The sequence below is a fragment of the Danio aesculapii genome, chromosome 8 (genome assembly GCF_903798145.1).
Source record: "Danio aesculapii chromosome 8, fDanAes4.1, whole genome shotgun sequence".
NCBI lineage: Eukaryota > Metazoa > Chordata > Actinopteri > Cypriniformes > Danionidae > Danio > Danio aesculapii.
Window position 1 is genome coordinate 40,056,729 of NC_079442.1, and position 13,051 is coordinate 40,069,779.

Sequence of the window (13,051 nt, forward strand, 5' to 3'; positions counted from 1 at the left end):
CATTACTGTAAATGTATAACTATGAATAAACATAAAACCTTTTCATTTGTCTCCATAAACAAAATTATCAAAAAAGTATATATATTTAATAATATATATAATTTTTATATATATATATATAATATAATATAATATAATATAATTTAAATATATATATATATATATATATATATATATATATATATATATATATATATATATAAAATTTATGTATTATTTATATAATATTGAAGCTAGTGTAAATAATTTAGCATTAATGAACACAAAAAAATAAATACACTGATCTTCATCAAATGAAAAAAAACTTCATGTTAAAATCTAAAGCAAAATTTGTATTGTCAAAATAATAAAACATTTTTAAATCAATTGATTCAGTTATGTTTATAAAGGATATTAACCATAATTTACATTACAGTGAATATTGCACCTCGGTTCTGGTTCAAATCTAAATCATTCCATTATCTACAATATTTTAATTATCTCTATAAATTAATAAATCCAGGAGGAACTAATGCATTTTGTCAGCAAGAAAAAGACTGCCCGGTGCATTTTACAATTTAAATGTTTTACTTTTTGTTCCAAGAAAAAAAAAAAAAGTCGTGCAGGTCTGGAGCAGCATAAGGGTGATGAAATGATGAACAGAATTTTAATATTTGGCTGAACTAATCCTTTAAGTGCAGTAACATTTTCTGGCCGTGTTATAGGTTCTCTGATGCGAATCGCCTCAGTTTGGCACACAGTCAAAGTGAAAGCGCAACTGCTGAGCACAACAATTCATTTATAATGTATCTGGCCTTCACTTTTACGAGACCACATAAACATTCCCTTGCCTAATGCATACAATCATAAAATTCTATAAATACTTTTGCATGAAATGCTTCACAAACTCAAACCAGCTTGTGGTAAGGGTCACATCTGGAGTGCAGGGAACTGTGGAGGTCTGGGTACAGAAACAATCAGACCAATTTTGGCCCTTCCCAAAATTGAGAAGTTCATCTTGAAACAGCACAAGCACGTGTGAAAAAGCACAAACGTCCACCCTTTATTTTCCATAAAGCTTTAGTTTTTCACACTCGCCTTTCTTGATGTTGGGAGGGGAAGAGATTTAAGCGAATGTATTGTTGGGTTTGGTTGCTTGCTTGGATAAATCTGGAGAAGACATTCACTGTATTTTTGAAGAAGCCATGAAAAGCCATCATCTTCTTTTTCTATTCTGCATGTGAGTATTGATTTTTCTCAAGAAACTGTCTTAAAATCAGACAAAAACTCTCCTCACATAACTCCTCGCCATCTTTCCCTTCCGGGTTTTGCTCATGTTTCCCTAGAGGAAAGCCTGACTTTGTGTATCTAGAGAGTTTCTGGTGTTAGCGTTCTGATTTGCTAGGCATTGAAATGCGGTTAATGCTAACGCACCACTGCTAGCTCATCTGTCATTTCCATGGAGCACAAAGCGTGTGTCCGCTCCATTCTGTGTCTTTATCAGTTCATCTTTTTCCACGTTATATTCGCTCCAGTCTGACACAATATAATGAATGTGTTCAGCCATGTCCCATTGAGTTTTAATGTCAGCAGTGTTGATTTACAAAGGTGCTGTTTGAGGTGTTTTCGCAGATCTGTTCATTTATGATGCCGCTTTGGCTGCGAAAACATTCAAATGTTCAAATGCTTTTTTTGGTTAACAGGGTTTCTGTGTGTAATATTTAGACAGCCCTGGTAACCAAGCGTGTGACATTGAGTAAAATATATATACAGTGCTCAGCATATATAAGTACACCCCTCACAAATCTATCTTTTAAATTCATATTTTTAATTGGAAGCTATACAATATTATATTTGTGCATATACATTAAATTAGTCAGTACTGAAGCCAAATCTGGAGCTTATCTAACAAAATACAGCGCATCCGGAAAGTATTCATAGCATGTCAAAGCACAAACCAAGCATGAAGACAAAGGAATTGTCTATAGACCTTCGAGACAGGATTGTCTCGAGGCACAAGGCTGGGGAAGGCTACAGAAAAATTTCTGCTCCTCTGAAAGTTCCAATGAGCACAGTAGCCTCCATCATTCATAAATGGAAGATGTTTAGAACAACCAGGACTCTTCCTAGAGCTGGCCGGCCATCAAAGCCGAGTAATCGGGAGAGAAGGGCCTTATAGTCAGGGAGGTGATCAATAACTCGATGGTCACTCCGTCTGAGCTCCAGCATCCATCTGTGGAGAGAGGAGAACCTTACAGAAGGACAACCATCTGTGCAGCAATCCACCAATCAGGCCTGTATGGTAGAGTGGCCAGACGGAAGTCACTCTCTGCCTGGAATTTGCCAAAAGGCATCTAAAGAACTCTCAGACCATAAAAAACTAAATTCTCTGGTCTGATGAGACTAAAATTGAACTCTTTGGGGTGAATGCCAGGCGTTACGTTTGGAGTAAACCAGGCACCACTCATCACCAGGCTAATACCATCCCTACAGTGAAGCATGGTGGTGGCAGCATCATGCTGTGGGGATGTTTTACAGCAGCAGGAAATAGAAGACTAGTCAGGATAGAGGGAAAGATGAATGCAGCAATGTACAGAGACATCCTGAATGAAAACCTGCTTCAGAGTGCTCTTGAACTCAGACTGGCAGGACAATGACCTAAAGCACACTGCCAAAATATCAGCGGAGTCCAACCTGATAGAGCTTGAGAGGTACTGCAAAGAGGAATGGGCAAAAATTCCCAAAGACAGGTGTGCCAAGCTTGTGGCATCATATTTAATAAGACTTGAGGCTGTAATTGCTGCCAAAGGTGCATCAACATAGTATTGAGCAAAGGCTTTGAATACTTCTGTACATGTGATTTTTCAGGTTTTTTTATTTTTAATAAATTTGTAACAATTTCAAAAAAATCTTTTTTCACATTGTCATTATGGGCTATTGTGTGTAGAATTTTGAGGAAATAAATGAGGCTGTAACATAATAAAGTGTGGGAAAAGTGAAGCGCTATGAATACTTTCCAGATGCACTGCACATTAGATTAGTTAGTACTAACGCCAAATCTGGAGCTTATCTAACAAAATAACTTACACTAAAGGTCCAAAAACTAGAACATCCAAATTTAATTGTTATAGAAAAATATCAAATACAAATTTAAAAAAAGAGGAAAAATCAAGAGAAGCAAAAAAAATTTAGTTGAAATTTTGTATATTGTAATTTATTTTTGCAATATTTTGCTTGAATTTAATTGTATTATCTTTCAATCTCTAAATATGTATGGTGACTAAAATAAGATTTTAATAAATATATCTAAATAAATCTGTTTTGTTTGAATGAACCAAAATACATTGCTTATATTCACTGAGAAATGGATAAAAATATTAATTTTCAAAATGGGGTTATTCTGAGTACTGTATATAGCTTATATATTACCTTGGTTCATTTTGAAATCAGAGTAAATATATTTATACGTGTGTGTGTGTGTGTGTGTGTGATTTTCTGCTAATGGCATTTCTTCTAAATACAAAATGTAACTTTTGCTAAGTGTTAATAAGTCAATATTTGGTGAAATAACTCATTTTTAATCTCAACGAATGAATATTGGTTATGGGAATTGTCTGGGATAAATAAATAAAAAATTGGAGGAAATGTTATCAGATCTTTATAGAATAAATGATTAGAATTTTACTCAAACTTAAACAAACCTAGTAAATCCTGGAAGTTTCAAGTGGTCTCCCATTTTTCTATAGCTATACACACAGAATAACTTCTTAAACTAACAGAACACAATTAAAGTATATTTTATAAGAGCTATTAACTGTGAAACAGCTTTATGCTTTTAAACCATTATAAATGCATTTCATGCTTTTATTACTTCATAATTGTCAGACTGCATTTCATTACTGTCCATTACACTTTTGTTGAGAGTTTTTACCAGCATCAAATCACCATCTAAAAAGTTCTGCAGCTTTATGAAGTTTTGAAACGATGCCTCCGCTTTTATTTATTTATTTATTTTTTGTATTGTATCTCCTGTGGCTGAATAAGTTTGCATGTCAGACTGGACCAAACAGGAATGTAAATGTTTGCATGTGGGCACATCATTTACTAGGAGAACAATCATAATGTGACTCTTCAGACGTCTAGACTTCAGGCTAATTCTGTCTAAAAATCTTTGTTTCTTCCTGTTCCCCCTGCGAATGTCCCTGCTCTTTCATTGACTCTTCATCACCTCCTCTTCCACTCTCTCCTCTATACTCTCCTGCCTCTCGTCTTAATGTGTGTTTCGTGGCCCATCTCTGTCCACCTGCTCCCTGGCTTCTTGTTTTCCTAGACTTCGAAGTGTGAAGATGGAGCAAAGGAAACTGAATGACCAAGCAAACACGCTGGTGGACTTGGCAAAGGTCTGTACAGTGTTTCTTACAACTAGTTTGACTTTATAATGATGTAATACTGGATGTTTTGTAGTAGCAGGATTATATACTGTATGGATCATGACACACCAAGCCATCAATGTGTGTCTGTTGAGTTGTTTATGCTTATGCTGTCACAAATGTGAGCCACAGATTACTAATTTTTTTTACTTTACTGAATTTGTAACGATCGCAGACGTCATTCAAATCACATGTATGAAAGCATTTAGGCTTTCCTGTAAAATATAATGATGACGGAAGAAGTTGTGGTAGGTTATTCGGGATGTGGAGGGTTTCTTAGGTTATTAAAGGTGATTTCTGTCACTACTTTAACCTACATTAATGCATTCAGTGTAAGCTGCATGATTAATCATTAAAAGATCAGGATCACAACACCCAAGCAACGTAAATGATAAAGCATGGTGATTTGCATGTTTATTTATCCCTCGAATCGCTGCATTCAAATCTGTTTGAAAACGCAAAACGTCAAGTAAGAGAGTCAGTATTTCTTTAGTATTTTTAGTTAGTTATGAAGTTACAAACAGTCAGATAATTCCAAAGTACTGGAATAATAGTTTATAGTTATAAAATGTATAGATAAAACCACTAATTTTTATGGTAAAGATTAAAATCACTGTCATATGCATTTAACGATGCTCAAAAATGAAAGTTGTAGGCAGCAATTGCATTATTTAACCAATAGGTGGCGACAACCAGCAATCAAAAATATGCCACTGAATAATTCTTTAGAAATGATCCATCTAGCAATGAAGCATGAAGTTTTATGAGTAAATAATTAATCATTTAATACTTAAAAATGAGTATGGGTTGTACAAATTATAATGTAAGATTTATTCATTTAGCTTTATCAACAACAGTAGTAGTAACAGTGAATTTTTCACAGTACTGAACATTTTAGTTTATTTTGATTCAGCTGATTATTTCTTCATTTTATTTTTAATAAAATTACAGGTTACAAGTTCTGTTTGTTAAAACCAAAAGTGTCTTACTGCATTTTTTTTGTAATAAATGGAAAGCAAATTACATTTGTATCCTCCCCTTTTTGGCTGATCCGAAGAATGGTCCGATCCGTGACAAAAAAAAACAAAACATAACATGATTCGAACCGTGAGATTTGTGATCCGTTACACCACTACTTTTGACAGTTTTGTTGTTGACATATCAGCAGACCAATACTGTAAATTAAAAGTGTGAGTCTATTTATTGCCATATTTTTACATGCATTACTCTTTGTGCTCATCACTCCCTCAGACACAGAATGTGATGTATGACCTGGTATCAGAACTGCAGGAGCGCAGCGAGGAACTTGAAAAGCGAATCGGTCACCTCGAGACAAAACTGGACTCCATAAACAGCAGTCTGCAGGCTCTGCCCGGCCTGCTCTCACAAGCCATACAGCAGCAGCAGCACCACCTGCTGGACGGGCTGACCCAGCGCGGATTCACCCTCACGAGACCCTCCTCGCAGACCTCCGAACGCTCCTGGGCGTCCTCAGTGCACCGGCGGAGATCACCCTCTACCGCACCACACACGTCCTCAGATAGCGGCTAGCACGCTCTCACACACTCGAAACCATACTCGAAACCTACACACACACTCCCACACACCTCTGTCATCAACTAACACTGCTAAATATACTTTTAGTACTAAAACGTTAAACCAAGAATGATTCCTTTCAACACACCACACTGGAATAAAATGTAACGAATTAACACATCATGGTAGAGATATGGTTTATGTTTAGCCATTGTATGGCTGTTTAAAGTTAGCTTTTTTGTAAAGCCCTTGTATAGTATGGACTGGATTCTGACTGCAGGGGGTGGAATGGATTTTATATAGAGAGATCTAGTTTCGAAGCATAGCATGAAATGGAGCTAAACCCCTGAAAATACTGACGACTGAGAAGAAAGGAAAAATGTAAGAGGTCACCTGAAAAATTGCTGTTTGGAACAGCATACTAGCATATTACTTGTTGCTGCTGCGGCATATATTTGTATTCAAAAAAGTCCATATACATAAAACGCCCTACTTACATTTGTCAATCATATTCCACAATGCAATGCACTCAACGTAATGTCAGACTAGTATTTTAACATCGGTTTTTGGATCAGTCAGTAATTGGAATACTTTAAGATCAATTGAATTAACCCTCTGGTTATCTTTGGTCCATTTTTTAATTTTAGATATTTGTGGCACTTAAAGACGTAGTTCACACATAAAATAAAACTCACCCTTGTTGCAAATGAGTTTGAGTTTCTTTCATCTGTTAAGATATCTTGAAAAAAACTTTAAACAATTGACTTGAAAAGACAAATGGAAGTTAGCAGAAACAGGTTTGTAGTCAATATATCTTCTTTGTGTTTTAAAAAATAAAGAAACTCAAACTGATTTGCATAAAGTAAAGGACGAGTTATATTTGTGAGTAAATGATGACAGAATTTCATTTCTTTGGGTGAACCTACCTTTAATATACACTACCTGACAAAAGTCTTGTTATCAATCTAAGAGCCACAAATAATAACTTGACTTCTAAGTGATCATTTGGAAAAGTGGCAGAAGGTCGACTGTTGAACTGCATCCCAGTCATCACAAATACTGCAGAAGACATATTGCAACCCGCATAGACCCGAGATTCTCACAAAAATCAGTCAAGTTTGGTGAAGGAAAAATCATGGATTGGGGCTACAATCATTATAGGGACGTGCGGGAGATCTGCAGAGTGGATGGCAACATCAACAGCCTGAGGTATCAAGACATTTGTGCTGCCCATTACATTACAAACCACAGAAGAGGGCAAATTCTTCAGCAGGATAGTGCTTCTTCTCATACTTCAACCTCCACATCAAGGTTCCAGAAAGCAAAGAAGGTCATGGTGCTCCAGGATTGGCCAGCCCAGTCACCAGACAAGGACATTATTGTGCATGTCTGGGGTAAGATGGAGGAGGCTTTGAAGATGAATCTAAAGAATCTTGATGAACTCTGGAAGTCCTGCAAGAACGCTTTCTTTGCCATTCCAGATGATTTTATTAGTAAGTTATTTGAGTCATTGCAGAGATGTATGGATGCAGTCCTCCAAGCTCATGGGAGTCATACACAATATTAATTCTTTTTCCACTGCACTATGACTTTATATTCTATACTGTACATTATTTCTGTTAAGTGACAAGACTTTTGTCTAAGCAAAGTCAGACCTTACTGTCCTAATTAAATAATTAAAAATTAAGGCATGATCATATTTTATTTAGCTAAAAGAAGCATAATCTAGAGGGCTTTCCCTTTCATATAAGCCACTTCTGACCCTAAATAATTAACTAGAAGTCAAGTTATTTGTTGTTCCTAAAACTTGGATAGGCGACAAGACTTTTGTCAGGTAGTGTATAAATGTAATAAAAAATAAATAAAAAAAAAACACGAACATGATGAGAACTGGCTAAATGAACTTGACATTATTCACACTTGTAATGACAAGTGTATAAGTTCTATATAAATGAGAATATAGAAATCCAAATGTCTAAATGTAGTGTTTGCACCTTAAAAGAAGGTTTTCCATTTATTTAATTTAAACCCCTTATTAAACCACTGATGATAATATCAATTTCTTTCCAGTATTTCTAATATCGTCTAGCACCGACATCCCCTCCAAATACAAAATATTAAATAAAGCAACAAATACAGTTTGTTATTTGGATTAATATTGCACCTTTTAGTCTGTCAGTGTGAGTCCCAAGTGAGGAGAAACCAGAGGGTTAAAAGTTTTCCAAAATCCAAGTGGGAAGTAACTTGTTTTTATGACAACAATAATGTCCAATTTAGAGATTTGGATAAGAAGTAAACAGTGTGCAGTGTTTGCTGTGCAGCGTTCAGTAAGTACTATGCTGGTATTATATTCTGTTGGATAGAATTGTCATTGAATTATTGAGCTCATAAGAGCAATGGAAGGGCTTTTGGAAGAATAGGGGCTTAATTTATTCAGACATTTAAAAAATGTGGGCAGTGCAGTGGCTCAGTGGTTAGCACTGTTGCCTCATAACAAGAAGGTTGCTGGTTTGAGTCCTGGCTGGGCCAGTTGGGATTTCCAACATAGGCTCATTCTGAAAATGTAACCCTATATACATTTCTGGAGATCAGGAAATATGTAGCCAGAGTTATGTATGGCTGCATTTCATCTTTAAAACGAACGCTACGGGGTGGTATGACGTCATTCCTTTTCTTGCTTAACAGCTGACCGATTACCTTCATATGGACGGCTTTTCCGCTGTTACAAGTTTGTCCGGTAGCTCGACATGTACGTTGGTGGACTTGAGACGCAGAGAGAAGTTGACCACGACAGTGGGGTTTGAGTCCAGTGAAGAACTGTTTCAGAAAGTGGGTAAGACAAATACAAAAGCTAAAAACTAAAATAAACAAATAACAGGGTGAGAATGTGGTAAAATCTGAAAACGTGGTAAAAATCAGGGTTCTTTTCTTTTTCTGGATTGCTTTTTAAAACACTGCAGTTGGGTGGGAAGGGGGTGGGCGAATCAAACGCTATAGTAAACACTAAATGTCTTTTTAAAACACTATTAGTTGAGTTTAGGGAAGGGGGTTGGGGGGATTGGTTGGTTGGTCAGTTAGTAAGTCAGTCAGTCGACAGCGGCCTCTGGTGGATTTATGTGAGAACAGCAGGTGTGAATGGCACTCGTGAGAGAAATTTGAGATCTGAAAAAGCGTACACAGCGGCCTCTGGTGGATTCACGAAAACAGAAACTGCAAAAAATAAATGTAGCTCCTGGGACGTATTTTGCTCTCTCCATAAATGTATATAGAGGTACATAATCAGAATGAGCCTGGGTTGGGAATTTCTGTGTGAAGTTTGCGTTTTCTCCCCTTGTTCGCGTGGGTTTCCTCCGGGTGCTCCGATTTCCCCCCCACAATCCAAAGACATGCGCTACACTGAAAAAAATGATGTCTGCTAAACTGTTGCAAAAAAAATTTTGTGTTGAATTTAAACAAACAAATTAAATTTAATAATGTTCAACTTAATTTGTTTGTTTAAATTCAGCCCAAATAAATTGTTTACAACCCCTTAACGTAAAAAAATGTAGTAAATCCAAGGAATCATCTTTGAATAATTTTTTTCAGCGTATTGGTGAATTGGGTAACCTAAATTGTCTGTTGTGTGTGTGTGTGTGTGTGTGTGTGTGTGTGTGCGTGTGAGTTTGGGTGTTTCTTAGTACTGGGTTGCAGCTGGAAGGGCATCTGCTGCATAAAACATGCTGGAATAGTTGGTGGTTCACTCCGCTGTGGCGACCTCTAAAATAGAGACTAAGCTGAAGGAAAATGTATGAATGAACATTAAGAATTTTGCTAAGTAATCCCCTTTAACCTGTTTATCTACTAAATGCTTCTCTGCTGTCAAAACATTCAGAGTCTAGCAAAATAAGCTCTTCCTAGGAAAATTAAACTCACTTTATTTTTCAACCTGAAATCACATAAACTGTAAGGCCAATCAACATTCATAACTTCCAAAAGTCCTTCGAACTCTTTTAGCTCAAGAAATCTGCCTGTGGATGTGATGTGAAGGAAAAAAAAACACTGTACACCTCACCACCCCCTTGCACGTTTCAATGCAAATGAAGATGGAGCTAACCTACAGGATGGTTTTCTCTTAATTTTTCCTTTCTTTTCTTTTCTCATTTTTTACAGATTCCTTTTTTATTATTTACCTAGATTTTTATAGCTTGTAGAGGATATGTGAAATGTTACCGCAGAGTGGCAGCATAGTTGGAAACATGCATTCCTTGATCAAAGACTGAATTAAACACAAATGTCACCTAAACAAAATGTAGAAACCAACAACAGATGAATCCCACACTTGGATATCATTACCACTCAAGTGAATTAAACAATTTGGTTCCCAGTTCTATAGTTTAAGAACGAAAACGATGCGATTGTCATTACGGGTTTAAAAAACAGCAAACTGCCTTTACTGTGTGTCTTTGGCCTTGTTGACCAAGCTGTAGCGGATTTACATTACAATGCTGGGCTCCAATATAAAAGAGAAATAAATGAACAAATCCACTGTCTAGTCATATTGCATTTTTATCAGCCTTGCCTTGGTCGGACATGTTTATCTTATGAAGTAAAGTGGTACCAAGAATTCATAAAAGTAAAACAAGTGTTCATAAGACATTTTATTCATGACATCATAAAAGGAATGGGATTTTTTTGCATACTTATGACAACTGTAATTAAAGGGGACCTATTATGCCCCTTTTTAAAAGATGTAAAACAAGTGTCTAATGTCCCAAGAGCAAGGGTCTCAAATTGGCGGGGGGCCATATCAGTGACTGACAATTTATAGGAGAGCCGCTTTAACATTCAAGCACAGCAAAAAAAGTGGAAACCTGATGTACCCCAGAGTAGGTATGCCTTCTTTTTGTTTCTTATTGGATATATTGAAGGGGTAGTTTAAATTGCTATGAAAATACTACAATTTAATAATAGGCATAATAATTATTATTATTCTGTCCCAATCAATTGTTGTAGACAGCAGAAAGCAGATTGGGTAACTGTAGTGACTTTAAAGGCAATTGATCATCTTTTTTTCAGAGGGGGCGAAATTATATATATGTATGTATATATATATATATATGTATATATACAGTATATATATATATATATATATATATATATATATATAATATATATATATATATATATATATATATATATATAGATATATAATTTAAAATTTTAATTAAAAACTTCCCAAATGATGTTTAACAGAGCAGGAAATTTTCACAGTATGTCTGATAATATTTTTCTTCTAAATAAATTCTTATTTGTTTTATTTTGGCTAGATTAAAAGCAGTTTTAAATTTTTTAAAAGCCATTTTAAGGTCAATATTATTAGCCCCTTTAAGCTATTTTTTTTTCAGTAGTCTACAGAACAAACCATCGTTATACAATAACTTGCCTAATTACCCTAAGCTGCCTAGTTAACCTAATTAACCTAGTTAAGCCTTTAAATGTCACTTTATAAGCTGTATAGAAGTGTCTTGAAAAATATCTAGTCAAATGAGTTAATAAAACTATTATGTTTACAAATGTGTTGAAAAAATCGTCTCTCCCTCAAACAGAAATTGGGGGGGAAAAAAATATACAGGGGGGCTAATAATTCTGACTTCAACTGTAGTATGTATATATTCACTTTTACTTCAACATGTTCAATTCAGCCAGCAGTCAAATTTTACTAATGCACGTTTTTATGCAAATCCTAACATGCATATGGGGAAAATCTATTAAATGAGACCATTTCAATCGAATATTAGCAAAATGATCATATTTACACCACCATCATAACTTGTAAGCGATGAAGATGTGTTTGTACAACACAATACAGTCAGGTAGTATAAAGCTCATTATAATCAATTGACCCTTGAATATTTTCAAAAATAGAGCTTTGGTAAAAATAGAGCACTTACGGACAAATATTTCAATGTTTAATTGAGCTCCAGAAGTAATCTGCATGTGCGTTACTTTCGATCGCACACTGAGAGAAACCGAAAGTAACCCGAACATATACAGTACTTTAAATGTCCGGTAGGTGGGGGGTCAAAACCACAAGTGAATATATACGACTGCACAACAATGATAGTGATTCAAATTTATATGTTTTGGTGGGGCCGAATCTCATTATATTTTTGATGTCAGTTGCAGGCCGGAGGGAGGAGGCAGGGGGCCCCAAATGGCCAGTGGGCCAACAATTTGAGACCCCTGCCCTAAAGTGTGTATGGGAAGTTTTAGCTCATTATAACCCACAGATATTTTTTATTACTCATTGAAACTTCCCCTTTTATTTTTTTATCCAAATTTTGCCATTTTGGTTGGCTGTTGCTTTGATTCAAATGAGATTTTTTTAAGGAGGGCGGAGTAACAAACTTATACACATCAGCATAGTGGATGCTTCTCACTCATGGCTGTTTATGCTAATGAGGGAGAGATCATCACTAATGGGTGGGGCTTTCCCCTTCTGATGACATGTATACAGAGAGAATGTCAATCAAAGTGTTTCTACAGACTGTTTTTAAGAAGTGTGATGCTAAACATCACAATGAATTATTTGTTAGCATTAGAAGCTGGGAGATTCACACCCTGTTGCCACACAAATGTGTTTAACCCCCTTATAAAAGTGATATTTGCATAATATGTCTTATTTAACTGTCAGTTGCTCAGTTATTTTAACCCTCCCGTCATGTTCTTCTCCTGCCCCTTACTTTAGTGTTCCCGGTCCAAATTGACCAGTCTGTTATAACTGCTCTTAAACTGGCACAAAAACAATTTTTCATCACCAAATTTTTATTCAACGTTCTTTAGCTGTGAACAATGTCTCAAAGTAGTGTTTAATATGAATTTATAGAATTAGATGTAAACTAATTGCAGTGAAAATACAAATAGGCAATGAAAATGTATTACAAAATTACAAAACCACAGACCACACTCAACATGAAGTCATGTGTGCGTGTGTGTGTGTGTCGTTCTAACAAACTATCTGTCATTCCATCCATCCATCCATCCATCCACCCATCTATCAATCTGTCATTCCATCCATCCATCATCACAGAAACTATCACAAGAATCTTTCTTTCTTTTTTCTTTTT

General features: G+C 35.7%; 1 protein-coding gene across 2 annotated transcripts in view; it reads left to right on the forward strand.

Annotated features, from left to right (window-relative positions):
• kcnn1b (potassium intermediate/small conductance calcium-activated channel, subfamily N, member 1b) overlaps positions 1 to 8,913 on the forward strand; it is a 78,594-nt gene extending 69,681 nt beyond the window's left edge. For both annotated transcript variants that reach the window (XM_056463966.1, XM_056463967.1), the window contains exons 8-9: positions 4,310 to 4,379; positions 5,661 to 8,913. In XM_056463966.1, coding sequence (XP_056319941.1) covers positions 4,310 to 4,379; positions 5,661 to 5,960 — 370 coding nt within the window. In that variant the 3' untranslated portion in view covers positions 5,961 to 8,913. The remainder of the gene's footprint in view (positions 1 to 4,309; positions 4,380 to 5,660) is intronic.
• Positions 8,914 to 13,051: the final 4,138 nt, after the last annotated feature.